Genomic DNA, 18,442 nt, shown 5'->3' on the forward strand with positions numbered 1-18,442 from the left:
TTGCTTGCCAGTGGTGACTTATGGCCTAGTTCATCGATTTTCAGTAATGAGATAGAGCAGTATGAGGTAAATGTCTGTGTACATGGGCATGGGTTCTAAATCACATTCAGAAAACCACAGGCGTGATGATGGAGTGAGTCCGACTCCTCAAAAATGTTTGTGGTGAAGATTTCTTGAAAAACCTTGGGCTTACAGCACATCACTTAAATGGCAGATCTAGACAAATAGACTTACAGTCACCAGAGTGAGAAAGCCATGCTGGTTTGTTCAGGGCAGTAGAGGAAAACTCACCAGCCAGTGCATCTGGTGGGCAGTCTCAGTGGATGAGGGAGGCAGAGAGAGCCTGTGGGAGTTTTAAATGCATTGATTTCTCCACAGTGGAGCATCCAAACATGTAACTGAGTGCAGCCTCTGTGTAGCTGATGGACTCCCAGGGCTATAGAATTGCTACAGATATTCACATGTCTGAGGCAAGGAAAGCACTGGAAACAAATGCAAAGGAGATCCTTGCAGAATTCACTCATCTGATTTCATAGTGAGTCACAGTCTCATGGTGCTGAAATATGCTTGGCGATCCCTCTTGATCTTAATAACAAGAAGATGGAATTATAAACCATTAAAAACTAAGATATTGGGACACCTGGGTGGTTCAGTTGGTTGAGTGTCTGACTCTTGATTTTGGCTCAGGTCGTGATTTCGTGGTCATGGGATGGAGCCCCCAGCACCAGGCTCCATGCTGGGCATGAAGCCTGCTTGAGATCTCTCTCTCTCTCTCTCTCTCTCTCTCTCTCTCTCTCTCTCTCTCCCACTCTCCCTGCCCCTGTCTCACGCACAACCCCCCTCAAAAAAAATTAAAAGTAAGATATTTGTGGAATAGAGAGGGAATCCCTTGAATGTTGTGTTTTGTAGCACTGTAATTTTATGGCCCTTATATCCTTTCCACATATCTCATATCTCCAGACAAATTCACTCTTCATCGAACACAGATATTTACAGGAATTCTTTCTTCTTTTATCTAAATCTCCCGTTGATTAGTGCTCTCATCCTCATACATGGGACTCCTCCAGACCCTCCCTTATGACACCTCTAAATCTTCCTGCCTTCTTTCCATCTGTTCTTTCTAGTTTTCTTTCATTCCATGATCCACATCACTCCAGTGTCCATTGCTACCCCTCCGAGTTCTGTTGTCTTATTTCTTCTGTAGACCAAGTCTAAATTAACCCTAACATAAGTGGAATCTTCAAACATTATTGTATTCTTTATGTTAACCTTATGAGAATATAGTACAATCAAAACGTGGTACGCGACACATGCATGTCATTAGAAATCTTACTCCCAATGATCAAGACAGTCGTTCTGTGGTCTTTTAAAATTCATATAAACAAAGATTTGCATTTCTTACTTAAAATGCTGCTTTTCCTACTTGGGTGCATTCTTTGTTTTTGCCTGAGGTTGGCCTGTAAAAATTAGCAACTCATAGTAATGACATAACTTGATATACAGACTAAAGCTTTGGTATAATTACATATAATTGAGGACCTTGAAGATGATCTAATGAAATGAAATAAAACGTATTCTAGATAAACCATATCTACTATGTTTGGGAATAAATGGCAGAAGTATAACAAGTTTGCCCTATGCTAGAAACAGAATTGTAATGGTTTAGTGCATTCCAGAAAAAAAAAAAAGAAAATAATATTAAGTTCATTTAATGAATACCACTCATGGGTAAGAAAAGATAAGAATAGGGCGTCTGGGTGGCTCAGGCGGTTGAGTGGCCGACTTCGGCTCAGGTCATGATCTCACGGTCCGTGAGTTCAAGCCCCACGTCGGGCTCTGTGCTGACCACTCAGAGCCTGGAACCTGTTTCAGATTCTGTGTCTCCCTTTTTCTCTGACTCTCCCCTGTTCATGCTCTGTCTCTCTCTGTCTCAAAAATAAATAAACTTTAAAAAAAATTAAAAAAAAAAAAAGAAGATAAGAATATGAATGGAATTGGGGTACATTTCCATACTTGTGGAAGTGAATCCTGAACCTAAAATGACTCAGTAAATAATCTATTATTTCCTGACAGGGAGAGTTGAGGGGGTGGAGAGAAGATGTAGAAGGAATTATTCAACAGTAGAGAACATTCTAGAGGAACAAATACTAGAGTGAGTTCAAAATATCCTGGGCTTTTTTTTTTTCATTCTGATAAATCTCTATTTATATTTCTTGGAGAGATGTGGTACATTTGACCACTTCATTTCTACACGTGACACAAAATAATAAGAGCAGCCAGCCTGCTAAGAACTCAAAGCCAGATGGTGTATATGTGTGTCATGCTGAGTTGATGGTTTGGAAATGCCAGCCCTGCAGAATGGCTGGAGCCAAATAACGCTTCAAGGTAATCGTAATCCTACTTAAAATTCACTTGTGCATCTCCATACAACTTTCACATTCTTAAGTTTATTTAATGAATTTTAAGTTGCAACGGACAATGTGATACGTACAGGCAATAGAGCAAAATGTGTCTGATGTGATTTGTTGTCTGTCAGCTCCAATCAAATTCTAATAAAGTAGCAGAAATCTGAAGTGTTAGTTTAACAGTATTGTCTGACTGCTTCTTAAATGAGCAAATAACCAAAAGTCAGGCCATGCTTCTCCCTAGGGAGCGGTGAGCTGTTCTATAATCTTTAGGGATTATCTTTTAAAAATTAGTCAGTGTGAGTTGAAAACAAAACAAAACTGACAAAACCCAACGATTTCCTGTCTGTCTCCTGATGTATGGAAATGAGGAGAAAAGCATTTTGTGGTACCTCTTTTCCCTGACCTCCGCAGGCTCACTTGGGAGAAGTCTTCCATAGCAACCCAGGTGAGGCAGGGGGCATAGTGTGATCGCAAGCCGGGGAGAGCCCCTGGCAAGGTCTACAGACAGTGACAGGCTAGCAACCAGGCAGCAGTGAGGCGACTGCTGTGTTAGATGATCCCACTGGAGAAGAAGATGAATTGACTGTAGGAGGATGTAAGACTTCATAACACCACTAACTTATGAGTTTGACAAACTGTTGTTTTATTTTTACATTTATATTTGCAGAATTGCTGTTGTTTTTCTCCTGTAGAACATGAGCTTCTGTTTCTTCCCTCCTTTTTTTTTTTTTTTTTGCTTTTTTAAGGTTACCCCTCACCTTTTCTTTTATATCTTCATAAAAGCATCTGTTTCCCAAGAATCATGAGTTATTTGTTATTAAAATATTATTGAACATTAATTGAGTAACTTAGCCCCATAGTAAATCAATTTTTGCTTTTTAAGATGTTATACTTTTTAAATGAATTGACCCTTTTGTCATTATGAAATGTTTCTCTTTATTTTTGGTAGCATTCTTTATCTTGAAAGCTACCTTTTTTTTTAAGTGTATTTATTTATTTCGAGAGAGACATAGAGAGGGAGCATGCATGTGAGCAGGGGAGTGGCAGAGAGAGGTAGAGAGAGAATTCCAAGCAGGCTCCATGCTGTCAGCGTGGAACCTGACTCGGGGCTCGTTGCCACAAACTGTGAGTTCATGACCTGAGCCAAAATCAAGAGTCTGACGCATAACCAACTGAGCCACCCAGGTGCCCTAAAACCTACTTTTTGTATTGATATAGCTATTCCAGCTTTCTTACAATTAGTGTTTGCATCCATTTTCCTTTAACAAATCTATACATACTTATAGTGCTTTTTTCTTTGTGTTTTAAATACAGTCTGTCAATCTCTGGTATTGATTGGGAGAGTTTAAACCATTTGTATTTAATGTAATTATAGGTATTATTGGGTTAAAGTCTGAGATTTTACTGTTTTTTTCTGTCTGATGTATTCTTTGTTCCTTTTTCTTAATTTTTTACTTCTTTTGGATTACCCTAATGTACTGTTAATGTTCCATTTCATTTCTAATATGTGCTTATTAGCTGTAATGGACAGAATTTCTAAGTTGGCCCCCAAAGATGCCCCACTCTAACCCTGAGAACCTGTGAATAAATGACGTAGAACTTCTCTGATTATGATGTATGGCACAGTTGACCTTAAGAAAAGGACATTACTCATGTGGACTTAATCTTACCACATGAGCCCTTAAAGGCAAAAAGCTTTTTCAGATGGACGACAGAAGAGAGAAAAAGAAGGGAAAGTCAGGGAGATCTGAAGCACAAGAAGAATCTGATATTCTGTTCCTGGACTTGAAGATTGGTGGGCAGGGGGGTGGGGGCGCGGGGTGAGAGCAGGTGCAAGGGTTGGAGAGCAGATCCAAGGAGCTGAGAGTGCCTGGCCATCAGTTAACAAGGAAGCATGAACCTCAGTCTTACAGTCAAAAGGGACTGGATTGTACCAACAACCAGAATGATCTTGAAGCTCCTTTCCTTGAGCCTCCAGATAAGAATGCTCCTTAGCCAGAACCTTGATTTTGATGGCATAGGGCCAGACTAACCCACTCGGACTTCTGACCTACAGAATGTGAACAAGTAAAGTGATGTTGTTTTAAGCTGCTAAATTTGTGGTAATTTGTTACGTAGCACAGACAACTAATGCATTAGCTGAAGGTCTCCGTTTCACTGTCTTAGTGGTTCCTCTAGGGTTTACGGTATACATCTTTAACTTATCCCTGTCTGCCACCAGATAATATGTCACTTCATATATAACTAAAAACGTAACAACCTACACCTTCCATTTCTTCTTTCCCTTGTGCTATGTCATAATTGTATTTCTAAATATGTTTAAATCCTCACAGTATGTTCTCATGTTTCTGCTTTAACTAGTTATTTATTTTTAAAAGATTAAATAAAACAAAAAATAAATCTTTTGTATTTATCCACATATTTATAATTTTTAGCAGTTGTCATTGATTGCTTCATATAGATTTGAAGTTATATCTGGTATCACGTTTCCCATTTTGTTCACATTTCTTGTAGTGAAAGGCTATTGACGATAACTTCTCTCAGTTTCTGTTTGTCTGAAAAAGTCTTTCACCTTTGAGAGTTTTTCCTCCTTGTAGGGCTTTAAGGTCCCTGTTTTCTGGCTTGTGTTGTTTTACATGAGAAACCTGTGAAATTTCTTATCTTTATTTTTCTGTATGTGATGTCTTTTCCACAGATTTTTCAGCATTTGATTACACTGTACCTTGATATGGTTTTCTTTGTTTATACTCCATTTGTTTCATTTCTTGGATCTGCACGTTTATAGTTTTCATGAAAACTTCATGAAGTTTTAGAAGAACTTCAGCCATTGTTTCTTCTAATGCTTTTTCTTTTCTTTTCTAATATTTCTTCTACATGCCTCTCTTTCCTGCTTCTTTGCAGCTCCAATACACTTATGTTAGACTGCTTAATATTTTCTCACAATTCACTGATATTCTGTTGATTTTTAAAATCTTTTTCTTTCTCAGATTCATTTTGAATAGTTTATATTGCTATGTACTCAATTTTTAAATTTTTCTTCTGCAGTGTCGAGTTTGCTATTATTTCCACCTAGTGACTTTTAAGTTTCAGGCAATGTCTTTAATTTTTAGATGTTTGGTTTGGTTCTTTTTTAATGTCTTTTTTTTTTTTTGGCTCATTATTTCATTTAACTTCTTGAACTTATGTTCTTGTCTGCTAGTTCCAATATTTATGTCATTTCTATACCTGTTTTTTTTAATGTTTATTTATTTTGAGAGAGAAAGCTTGAGCAGGGGAGAGGGAGAGAGAGAAAGGGAGAGAAAGAATCCCAAGCAGGCTACTCACTGTCAGTGCAGAACCTACTGTGGGGTTTGAACTCACAAACCATGAGATCATGAGCTGAGCTGAAATCAAGAGTCAGATGCTTAACCAACTGAGCCACCGAGGCATCCCATATATCTGTTTTTATCTAATTAGTTTCCTCTTGATTAAGGATTTTTTTACTTCTTGGAAAGTCCAGTGACTTTTGATTGGATGTTGATAGTGTAATGTTGGATATTGCTGAATGTCTAGATTTTGCTATATTCCTTTAAAAATTGTAGAATTTTGTTTTTGCAGGTATTTAAGATACTGTATATTGGCTTGCTTTTTTCTGTGATGATTGTTTTTAAGTACTAGTGGGTGGATATAAAGTAGCCTTTATTCCAAGGCTATTTTAACATCACTAATTAGGTAATAAACTTCTTAGGTCTCTACTGAATTCTTGTTGTAGTCAATAAGGCCTCTCTGGTCAGAACTTGAATACCTCTCCATTCTGAGTGTTCTCTAAAAATTGTTTAACCTACAGCTTGTGGCAGGTAAAATGAGAAAATGACTCTCAGTGATATTCAACATTGTATAATCTCCTTCCTTGGGTTTTTGGAAGATTCTGTGAATACAATCAATCCTGCAGTTACATTACTTTATGTGGCAAAAAGACAATTATTCAAAGTGGGCCTGACCTCATCAGGTGAGCCATTTTTTAAAAATGAGAGTTTTCTTTGGCTGATTGCAGAGGAAAAAGTTCAATATATGAAAAAGCTGATTTATATATATAGTCCAAATGTCTAGCTGTTTATGGTGGGAAGACAGCACTGGTAGTAGTTACTTGATCATGGAATTTTAAAATTCACTTAACTCACTTAATTTGGAGATTTTAGTAAATCCTGCTATTACAAGCCAATTTTTAAAAAGAAAGGAAACTGAGTTAGAAGGAAAACAACGGAAAGAGATTCACCAGCTACAGCCCAAAAATATGAAAACCACTCTTTTATACCTTTTATTTTTAAGTTCTTTGGAAATATTTCATAATAGTGAAGTACACAGAGAATAATACAATAAACTTCTATATACCCAAATAATCAACTTAAGATATAAAATATTACTGATACAGTTGAGGTCCTTCCCCAGTCTTATCCTCCTTGGAGAGGTAGCTGAATTCCATGCTATTAATTCCATGCATTTCTTCATATTTTACTTCATATACATGCATCCTTAAAATTATCTTTGCACTTTTTTGAAATTTATTTTGATGCTGTCAAAATGTAGCATTTTTTTGGTTTCCTTTTTTTTTGTTTAATGTTTTGTTGTGAGAATGAAAAATTGATATGTACTTAGAACTCCACTATATGGATATAGCACAGTTTGTTTATCCAGTCAAATTGAAACATTAAATCCAAATTTTTGAAGCAATGAATGCATAAATTAACCTTCACATGCATATGACTAGAACACACGTATGGCAGCTTCTTTAGCCAATACCCTCGATAATGAAGTCATTGGATAATAGAGAATGTACATCTTTAAATCACTAGACATTGACAAGTATTCTTCAAAGGGGTTGTTCCAGTTTGCATTCCTACCATAGGGTTTCTGATGGTTCTACATCCTTATAAACAGTAGTATTGTCAGAATTAAATTGTGAAAATTATATGGTTGAAAAATGCTATCTCATTTTGGTCTACATTTGTGTTTCCTTAGTAATTGATCATGTAGGGCCCCTTTTAATATGTCCACAGGCCAAATTGGCATGGAGATTATTATTCCCCAGCCTGGCCACTCCAATTTCTCAAAACCCCTTAGGGTCGACATAAAGATCAAACATCTACAGCGATAAGATATGTTATGGAAAGTTTTCCTAAGTGTGAAATTATTCCCTGAGTCATTAAAATTATTTCTGGTCATCATAACATGATTCTTGCCAACATGCTCAGTTATGGCCATCTCAGCTTCTCCTCCTCTGCTTTTTCTTGTTGTAGAAAGCATAACAATAAACCTTAAGTCATTGAAGCTGAAAGGCAGGCTAAGTTATGAGAAGGAATAGAACTTTAGCTAACATTGGCAAATAATGGCAGGATTTGGTCAACTTGGAAGAACATGGTAATTGTATTATACATAAAAATACTGCAGGGTTTTTGTTTATTTGACTAAGGTCAGCAATGGAATCTCCATTATTTGGAATTTTCAAAATGGCTTAGATAAGAATTTGAACAGAGTGATTTGACAATCCAAGTGTGTCAGCGCTATGCTAAATGGAAGCTGGTAATTTTGAGGGTCCTTCTTCCCTTTGTTTTGTGCCTCAATGAGGAACTCATCCACAGAGCTTTCACAGATCCTTTCCACTGCCAAGATGGAAATTTACCAAAAATTTTTTGCTGTTTTCTAAAGAGGTAGTGAATAAAATTGTATCTTTTGCAAATCTGTCATCAGTGAATTATTTCTGGTAGAGGACACCAGAAAACTTACCCTGAATCTACTCTTGGTGCTAAATGGGTTTGATTTTTGAGCCCAGGGAATATATTTTCTGCCCTTTCCATAATTTGAATGATCATTTGCCAAGCTATATTACAGTATGCTTCCTGCCTCCACCCACAGCTCTGGATCATCGATACTTTTGCTCCCACATTAGGAATTTCACAGATTATTGAATTGTAGTATTTCAATGTCCTCCCCTGAGATAGTCCAAGTTACACGTAGCTGATGTAAGTAATTTAATTTGTCATTTATTTGGGAATGTACAACTGAAAACTTTTTTGGGGAATATGGTATGGGTATCTATGTTTGTATTACTTTGGAAAGATTTTATTTTAGAAGAACAGAAAATCTGAGAAGGAGGTCCTGTCGTTCAGGTTTGACAACAGAAAATCATTCTGTACCAGTTTTGATTACTGCATTCAGTTGATTTCTCTGTGACTCAAGGACTAGAAGCTTTCTACCACTTCCTTTGGTGGAGAACTTTCCAAATCTAGGAGATTAGAACATTGGAAGTTTTCTTTACATTCAGACAAAAGTGTCTCATTTATTACTCAGGCTACCTTGATTCTTTTCTTTGCACTTCTTAGATGTTTGTTAAACCCTACTAGTCAATGTAATGACCCCACAGATGTGATATTTTAAAATAATAGACATGTCGTTATGATGTTTGATATTTGACACTGCTTCGTATTGGGCCTCTTTAGACATGTACGTGCATGCAGAGTTTGCATTTGTCCCAAGGTGAGCAAAAACGGAAGCAGTGTTTTTAGGATGAATTTTCTCACCTATGATAGCAAGTTGCAAATATCTTATTCTTTTTTTATTTGTAGGGCCAGCTCTGTAAATATGCTTCTGATCATCTCTTATCCTGTGTCATGTTGCAAAGTTGTAGCTTGTTTGCTGTCCTACAGCTGGGGTCTCTTTAGATCTTATGGACTAACACCAGCTGTTGTCTCCCTCCAGGTTATCCAGGCTGTCTTTTTTGGTATTTGCGTGCTGACTGATCTTTCCAGTCTTCTGACTAGAGGAAGTGGGAACCAAGAACAAGAAAGGCAGCTCAAGAAGCTTATCTCGCTCCGGGACTGGATGTTAGCCGTACTGGCCTTTCCTGTCGGGGTTGTGAGTATGATGTACAATGCATTTAACCATAAAAGAAACTTAAAGGGTCTTATTTCAGACTTCTAAGAGAAAAAAAAGGGCTCACTTCTAAGAGAAAAAAAAAAGGGCTCTAGCAGGTGTCTGTATTAGTCTGCTTGGGGCTGCCATTACAAAGCACCACAGACTGGCGGGGGGGCGGGGGGAGAGGGCGGCGCTTAACCAACAGAATTTATTTTCTCACAATTCTAAAGACTAGAAGTCTGAAATCAAGGTGTTCACAGTGTTGACTTTTTTTTTTTTCCTGAGACCTCTCTCCTTGGCTCGTACATGGCTTCCTCTCCCTGTGTCCTCACCTGTGTATCCATGTCCTAATCTCCTCTTCCTATAAGGACATCAGCCAGACCAGAGTAGAGCCCATCAATGACCTCATTTGGTCTTAATTGCCTCTCTAAAGGCCATTCCTCCAAATATAGTCACTTCTGAGGTACTAGGGGTTAGGACTTGAACATATAAATTCTAGGGAGACGCAGTTCAACCCATAACAGCTTCTCTAGCAGCCCAAATTTGAAATGTATGGTCCTTGGGTCTATGACCATTCTAGTGTTTTTGAACTTGAGAGAGGAAGTCAACATTAGCTCATACTGCTTCGTTCACCCAACTGTGCCATTAGCTAATATCATTTAAGTACATGCTGCTTGATGTTTGGGTCTGTTCTGGCTTCATTGATTTTCATTATTTTCAGTTAGGTGCCCTCCACTGCTTGACTTCCTTCACAGGTCTGTTAATCGTCCATTGTCTATACATAAACCATGTTTCTTTAAAAGGCCAGGGCCCCATGAGATTCTATAGATTGTAACCTGTGGAGAGGCATGAAAAGAGGGAGAAAACTCTTACAGATTGCAAATTGTGAAAATAAGGAAGAGTGTGTTACCTAATTCAAATTCAGACCTTTCATTTGACAACAACACAAGGAGATTATTATAATCTGGTCACACTCCTCTGCTCGTTCCCTCATCTTTTTCCTTTGAAAACCTAAATGGGTGCTCAGATTGAAACCATCTCACAAATCTCTCAAATTCTGTTACTTAACCCGACAGAATTAGATGCCTTACCTATTGTTTAGTATATCCTTCTTTGGACTTGACATAGAAAATTCAAATGCTTTCTATCAGAATAGTCATCTAAGAGAAAATTTCCATTGGCACAAAGTATAAAGATTTGTACTCGGTGCATGAAAGAATTATCTGGAATATCCAAGTCTGTGAATTTTTTTGTTTCTTTTTACTGGATTGTTCCCTTGGAATTTCTCTAGGTATGTCATTACCTCTGGAAGTCTTCCTTGGCTAAGAGGAACACAGTAACACAATACAAAAGTAAATAGGAATACAGTATTAACATTTTCTCTTAGCTCTGCCTCTCTCCTTCCGTTGTGTGGTGCCCAACTGTGTTTCTGGGGCTTAAATTGTGCCTGTTGCCACTCTCATCAAAGGCACATTGCATATGCCCTTTAGACATTTTTGACATTACTTTGGCCAGAAACTTTTTTCACCTGCTTAGGACTTGAGATGTTTCTCAGCTTTCAGTGTCCTTCCTGAAGTTAGTTGCATATGCTTCATGGTTTGTGACAAGAATGGGAGACTTTGTGCTTGCTTATTTGTTTGGTTACATTTGCTGTGTTCCTCTGTTTTCACTAACTTTGTGGTTTTCTCTGTGTTTTGAAAAAGGGAAGAGAAGTAATAATACCTTAAATTTCATACCTCCTTTTAAACTGAAAAGTCATATCACATTCCGTTGCATTTGTATACACCTTCCCAGGTGGGAAGCTTCACAGAAGAATAATGAATCAGGTGAACAGCTTCACTTATTTTTTTAACTCTTATTTTTTGCTGATATTTTATAGTCCATTTTTTACATTTTTTATAATCTTCCCTGTTAATATATGAGTCACTTTCCTTTTTAGAGCCACTAGCCTTTTCTCTTAACTGAACTTTTGAAGTCCCTCTGTTATATTTCCCTCTGTCTCTCCCTCCCTTTCTCTCTCTCTCTGTGTCTCTCTGGTATTAGGAAGAGTTTTGAGCAATGTTCTCCAGAAGTCTCCAGATGTTTCCCACTGTTTCTTACACTATCATTTGAGTTTTTGCATCCAGTTTCCTGGTTTCTCAAACTAATACACAGAAATGCATCCTGAGGAAAAAAAACAAACCAAAAAACACAAAAAGACAAACCAAACCCTGGTAACTAGCTGTTTCCCAGACTCCACTAATTTTGTAGCAAAGTCATATTTACAAAGGACATGAATTTGTCTCTTTATTTGCATTTTAATGCAAACTGGTTTTTTTTCATTAAAACAAAATTTTATGGTTTTTCACCTTTCTTTCCCCAACTTTGTTTCCCAGCTTTCCTTTCCAGTGTGCCCTTACCTTTGCTGTGGCTTCACGGGTTTTCCCTTGCCCCTTCTGTGTCTCTCCCATACCCCGTTTGCTCAGTAGGGTCTGGAATTTCAGTGTGGTTTTATCACTGAACTTTTCTCCCTTGTTAAAATGTGAACCCTCCCTGGAGCAGCGCCACTAGGAATCACTTGAAAAGGTGTCATTTTTACTCTTTCTGTGGCTTCTGGCCTGGGAGGGAGGTGCCCAGCCCAGTGGGTTCATTTCATTGGAAGGATGGGAACAGCACTAATGCCTGGAACCTGATTGACATACATGTCCTTATACCCGTAGGCATCTATAGTGTGAGAATGCTTATCATGTGTGAAAACGATTAATGATAACATTTGTAATTAAACACCTTTTGCCATATTGACTGACACAGAATCCTAAAGGGCAAAGCACCCAAGCACTCACCTGTGCCTGGAGAGCCTTGGGCATGGCTCGAGCTTCTAGGCAGCAAGGTGCTCAGCCTCGGCTTAGAACCTGCCTGTGGTCCCCCGAGGCCTCCAGGCTCTGGCTGCCAGGTGATTGCCAGCCTCACAGAATTCCACTCCCTCGTGGCTCCTTCGGACCCCCACCTTTTGTTTGTCAGCCAGAAGTTTGCAGAGAAAGTAAAGTTATTTTTGCTTCCCGGTGCAGGGCAGAAAGGCAAGGGGCATGATAAGGGGGCAGAGTGGCACCCTCTACTCCCGATTTTCCTGAAGAGACCTCTTAGCCCCAAGCTTTTCCTGTTGCTCCCATTATCTCTCTTTCCTTCTCTCTCTCTCTCTCTCTCACCTCAACTGCAACTGTGGCAGCAAGAAAGACATGGGTAGGTTATCTAGGATTCGTATTGTCTCCACTAATGCTTCCTCCAATAACGAGGTTAATTGAGAGCTGACAGTAATTGCTTGATGTGGGCATGAAGCAATAAATACGATTTTTGTGACCCATGGACCTAATGCATCTACTTCATGGACTCTTTCTCTCGGATATATAAAAATAATGAAGCATTCCAATCAAAGATAGTTGGCGTAAAGTTTTGTTTGAGCATAACCTTGAAGAAATGAGGCAGTTGCTTGAGTGAGCCTAGCCTGTATCATCCTGATTTGTGCAGATTCCCATAAATGCAAAGCTGGCCTTGATTAGTAACGCTAATGGCCGGAAACCACCACCACTCCCAAAGCCTTGCAACTCATTTTGCAGGGATAACCCATGGGAGGCTCTTCTTACCATGTGCAGTTTATTTCTGAACCCTGTCACCCTTTTAAAGAAGCATTACAAATAACTCTATGACATTATGTGGTCTGGAAGCACTGAAGTTTATTAGGAGCAATCAAACCAAGAATGTCTTTTGTCTCCTGTGAGTTTGTTGACTTTCGTGCTGGCAGATACTCTTCTAGTTAAGAGGATAGGCTAAGGCTTTCAACCAACCAACCACAAACAAACAAACATACAAACAAGCAAACAAAAAGATAAAGAGGAAGAGGAGCAAGAAAATGAGTATGATGGATATGAAATGGTTTCTCTCAAAAATTCTAAGTGTGTCTCCAACTGCTATCCAAAGCAGCCCATTTAATGGCAAAGAACCATCATACATTTCCCATTCATTCAGGTGCGTGCATCCCATTTATTTGCAGCTTCTTAGCTTCTATGGGGCATGGAATCAAATCTCACCACCTCCCCAGTACCTCTTTGTCCCTTCTGTCACTTGACAGAAGGTAGGCTGTCACTAAACTGACCTTGACTGATTGATGGGTAAAGATGAGGATGTCCCTGTCTGTATAGAGGGGGCGTGGGTCCAAGCAGGACCTAGAAATTTGGGTTGTTCTAACAAGGGATGGGCATCCAGGGTATCCCCAAGCAAACCAGCATGTGCCAAGATATGTTCTTCTAGAATTTGGGCTTTTTACCTGAGTTTAGTCTCAGTTACTTGTTCAGTAACCATTTCTGGTGTTATAAGTATATTCTTGTAAAGACTTGGTGAAGATTTTATATGTACCAACCTAGTCTAGACTCCTTTAAAACTTGTTTTTGCTTGTGATGGGGACTGTGTGGTACCTGCTCCCTTAGGAAATATGGAAAACATAATTTGAAATCTCAAATGCAAACGTAAAGAAAAAGTATCTAGCAGTTATTTTCAAAAAGTGAGTCTTTATTTATTGGCATACTAGCTAACTCTGAGCCATTCTTCAGAAAAATTTTGTGAAGCATACAAATTTAGATCACATATCCCTACAATTTAAAAAAACAGGGGCGCCTGGGTGGCTCAGTCGGTTGAGCATCCGACTTCGGCTCAGGTCATGACCTCACGGTCCGTGAGTTCGAGCCCCGCATCGGGCTCTGTGCTGACAGCTCAGAGCCTGGAGCCTGCTTTGGATTCTATGTCTCCCTCTCTCTCTGCCCCTCCCCTGCTCATGCTCTGTCTCTCTCTGTCTCAGAAATAAAATAAAACATTAAAAAAAAAATTAAAAAAAAAACCAAAACATTATTTGCCTTTCTGATTTTCAAGTAAGAGATTGGCTTACATGGAAAGCAAACAATTAATATTAATTACTAATATTAATATCTGTTAATGTAACATATAAAGGAAGGGAATTTGATTCTATTTGAGACTGTATGAAGCCAATGCCTTTTCTTCTGTTTTGATATTAAGGGAAAAAATTTTTAAAGCGCATTATTTACTTTATTCTACAAACTCTGGATTTAATATAAAAATACACTTAATATCCGCTGATCCTCTCTTTATTAAATTTTTTTTTTAATTTATTTTTTTATTTTTTAATATATGAAATTTACTGTCAAATTGGTTTCCATACAACACCCAGTGCTCATCCCAAAAGGTGCCCTCCTCAATACCCATCACCCACCCTGCCCTCCCTCCCACCCCCCATCAACCCTCAGTTTGTTCTCAGTTTTTAACAGTCTCTTATGCTTTGGCTCTCTCCCACTCTAACCTCTTTTTTTTTTTTTTCCTTCCCCTCCCCCATGGATTTCTGTTACGTTTCTCAGGATCCACATAAGAGTGAAACCATATGGTATCTGTCTTTCTCTGTATGGCTTATTTCACTTAGCATAACACTCTCCAGTTCCATCCATGTTGCTACAAAAGGCCATATTTCATTTTTTCTCATTGCCACGTAGTATTCCATTGTGTATATAAACCACAATTTCTTTATCCATTCATCAGTTGATGGACATTTAGGCTCTTTCCATAATTTGGCTATTGTTGAGAGTGCTGCTATAAACATTGGAGTACAAGTGCCCCTATGCATCAGTACTCCTGTATCCCTTGGATAAATTCCTAGCAGTGCTATTGCTGGGTCATAGGGTAGGTCTATTTTTAATTTTCTGAGGAACCTCCACACCGCTTTCCAGAGCGGCTGCACCAATTTGCATTCCCACCAACAGTGCAAGAGGGTTCCTGTTTCTCCACATCCTCTCCAGCATCTATAGTCCCCTGATTTCTTCATTTTGGCCACTCTGACTGGCGTGAGGTGGTATCTGAGTGTGGTTTTGATTTGTATTTCCCTGATAAGGAGCGACGTTGAACATCTTTTCATGTGCCTGTTGGCCATCCGGATGTCTTCTTTAGAGAAGTGTCTATTCATGTTTTCTGCCCATTTCTTCACTGGGTTATTTGTTTTTCGGGTGTGGAGTTTGATGAGCTCTTTATAGATTTTGGATACTAGCCCTTTGTCCGATGTGTCATTTGCAAATATCTTTTCCCATTCCGTTGGTTGCCTTTTAGTTTTGTTGGTTGTTTCCTTTGCTGTGCAGAAGCTTTTTATCTTCATAAGGTCCCAGTAATTCGCTTTTGCTTTTAATTCCCTTGCCTTTGGGGATGTGCCGAGTAAGAGATTGCTACGGCTGAGGTCAGAGAGGTCTTTTCCTGCTTTCTCCTCCAAGGTTTTGATGGTTTCCTGTCTCACATTCAGGTCCTTTATCCATTTTGAGTTTATTTTTGTGAATGGTGTGAGAAAGTGGTCTAGTTTCAACCTTCTGCATGTTGCTGTCCAGTTCTCCCAGCACCATTTGTTAAAGAGACTGTCTTTTTTCCATTGGATGTTCTTTCCTGCTTTGTCAAAGATGAGTTGGCCATACGTTTGTGGGTCTAGTTCTGGGGTTTCTATTCTATTCCATTGGTCTATGTGTCTGTTTTTGTGCCAATACCATGCTGTCTTGATGATTACAGCTTTGTAGTAGAGGCTAAAGTCTGGGATTGTGATGCCTCCTGCTTTGGTCTTCTTCTTCAAAATTACTTTGGCTATTCGGGGCCTTTTGTGGTTCCATATGAATTTTAGGATTGCTTGTTCTAGTTTCGAGAAGAATGCTGGTGCAATTTTGATTGGGATTGCATTGAATGTGTAGATAGCTTTGGGTAGTATTGACATTTTGACAATATTTATTCTTCCAATCCATGAGCACGGAATGTCTTTCCATTTCTTTATATCTTCTTCAATTACCTGCATAAGCTTTCTATAGTTTTCAGCATACAGATCTTTTACATCTTTGGTTAGATTTATTCCTAGGTATTTTATGCTTCTTGGTGCAATTGTGAATGGGATCAGTTTCTTCATTTGTCTTTCTGTTGCTTCATTGTTAGTGTATAAGAATGCAACTGATTTCTGCACATTGATTTTGTATCCTGCAACTTTGCTGAATTCATGTATCAGTTCTAGCAGACTTTTGGTGGAGTCTATCGGATTTTCCATGTATAATATCATGTCATCTGCAAAAAGCGAAAGCTTGACTTCATCTTTGCCAATTTTGATGCCTTTGATTTCCTTTTGTTGTCTGATTGCTGATGCTAGAACTTCCAGCACTATATTAAACAACAGCGGTGACAGTGGGCATCCCTGTCGTGTTCCTGATCTCAGGGAAAAAGCTCTCAGTTTTTCCCCGTTGAGGATGATGTTAGCTGTGGGCTTTTCATAAATGGCCTTTATGATCTTTAAGTATGTTCCTTCTATCCCAACTTTCTCAAGGGTTTTTATTAAAAAAGGGTGCTGGATTTTGTCAAAGGCCTTTTCTGCATCGATTGACAGGATCATATGGTTCTTCTCTTTTTTTTTGTTAATGTGATGTATCACGTTGATCGATTTGCGAATGTTGAACCAGCCCTGCATCCCAGGAATGAATCCCACCTGATCATGGTGAATAATTCTTTTTATATGCTGTTGAATTCGATTTGCTAGTATCTTATTGAGAATTTTTGCATCCATATTCATCAGAGATATTGGCCTGTAGTTCTCTTTTTTTACTGGGTCTCTGTCTGGTTTAGGAATCAAAGTAATACTGGCTTCATAGAATGAGTCTGGAAGTTTTCCTTCCCTTTCTATTTCTTGGAATAGCTTGAGAAGGATAGGTATTATCTCTGCTTTAAACGTCTGGTAGAACTCCCCTGGGAAGCCATCTGGTCCTGGACTCTTATTTGTTGGGAGATTTTTGATAACCGATTCAATCTCTTCGCTGGTTATGGGTCTGTTCAAGCTTTCTATTTCCTCCTGATTGAGTTTTGGAAGAGAGTGGGTGTTTAGGAATTTGTCCATTTCTTCCAGGTTGTCCAATTTGTTGGCATATAATTTTTCATAGTATTCCCTGATGATTGTTTGTATCTCTGAGGGATTGGTTGTAATAATTCCATTTTCATTCATGATTTTATCTATTTGGGTCATCTCCCTTTTCTTTTTGAGAAGCCTGGCTAGAGGTTTGTCAATTTTGTTTATTTTTTCAAAAAACCAACTCTTGGTTTCGTTGATCTGCTCTACAGTTTTTTTAGATTCTATATTGTTTATTTCTGCTCTGATCTTTATTATTTCTCTTCTTCTGCTGGGTTTAGGCTGCCTTTGCTGTTCTGCTTCTATTTCCTTTAGGTGTGCTGTTAGATTTTGTATTTGGGATTTTTCTTGTTTCTTGAGATAGGCCTGGATTGCAATGTATTTTCCTCTCAGGACTGCCTTCGCTGCGTCCCAAAGCGTTTGGATTGTTGTATTTTCATTTTCGTTTGTTTCCATATATTTTTTAATTTCTTCTCTAATTGCCTGGTTGACCCACTCATTCGTTAGTAGGGTGTTCTTTAACCTCCATGCTTTTGGAGGTTTTCCAGACTTTTTCCTGTGGTTGATTTCAAGCTTCATAGCATTGTGGTCTGAAAGTATGCATGGTATAATTTCAATTCTTGTAAACTTATGAAGGGCTGTTTTGTGACCCAGTATATGATCTATCTTGGAGAATGTTCCATGTGCACTCGAGAAGAAAGTATATTCTGTTGCTTTGGGATGCAGAGTTCTAAATATATCTGTCAAGTCCATCTGATCCAATGTATCATTCAGGGCCCTTGTTTCTTTATTGAATTATTATATAATGCCCTTCTTCATCTCTTGTTACAGCCTTTAATTTAAAGTCTAGTTTGTCTGATATAAGTATGGCTACTCCAGCTTTCTTTTGGCTTCCAGGAGCATGATAAATAGTTCTCCATCCCCTCACTCTCAATCTAAAGGTGTCCTCAGATCTAAAATGAGTCTCTTGTAGACAGCAAATAGATGGGTCTTGTTTTTGTATCCATTCTGATACCCTATGTCTTTTGGTTGGCGCATTTAATCCATTTACATTCAGTGTTATTATAGAAAGATACGGGTTTAGAGTCATTGTGATGTCTGTATGTTTTATGCTTGTAGCGATGTCTCTGGTACTTTGTCTCACAGGATCCCCTTAGGATCTCTTGTAGGGCTGGTTTCGTGGTGACAAATTCCT

General features: G+C 38.5%; 1 protein-coding gene across 4 annotated transcripts in view; it reads left to right on the forward strand.

Moving 5' to 3' along the window:
• AIG1 (androgen induced 1) overlaps window positions 1-18,442 on the forward strand; it is a 246,788-nt gene that overhangs the window by 47,692 nt on the left and 180,654 nt on the right. For all 4 annotated transcript variants that reach the window (XM_049654477.1, XM_049654474.1, XM_049654475.1 and 1 more), the window contains exon 2: window positions 9,144-9,299. In XM_049654477.1, the coding sequence (XP_049510434.1) occupies window positions 9,144-9,299 (156 nt within the window). The remainder of the gene's footprint in view (window positions 1-9,143; window positions 9,300-18,442) is intronic.

The sequence above is a fragment of the Panthera uncia genome (genome assembly GCF_023721935.1).
Source record: "Panthera uncia isolate 11264 chromosome B2 unlocalized genomic scaffold, Puncia_PCG_1.0 HiC_scaffold_24, whole genome shotgun sequence".
Taxonomy (NCBI): domain Eukaryota; kingdom Metazoa; phylum Chordata; class Mammalia; order Carnivora; family Felidae; genus Panthera; species Panthera uncia.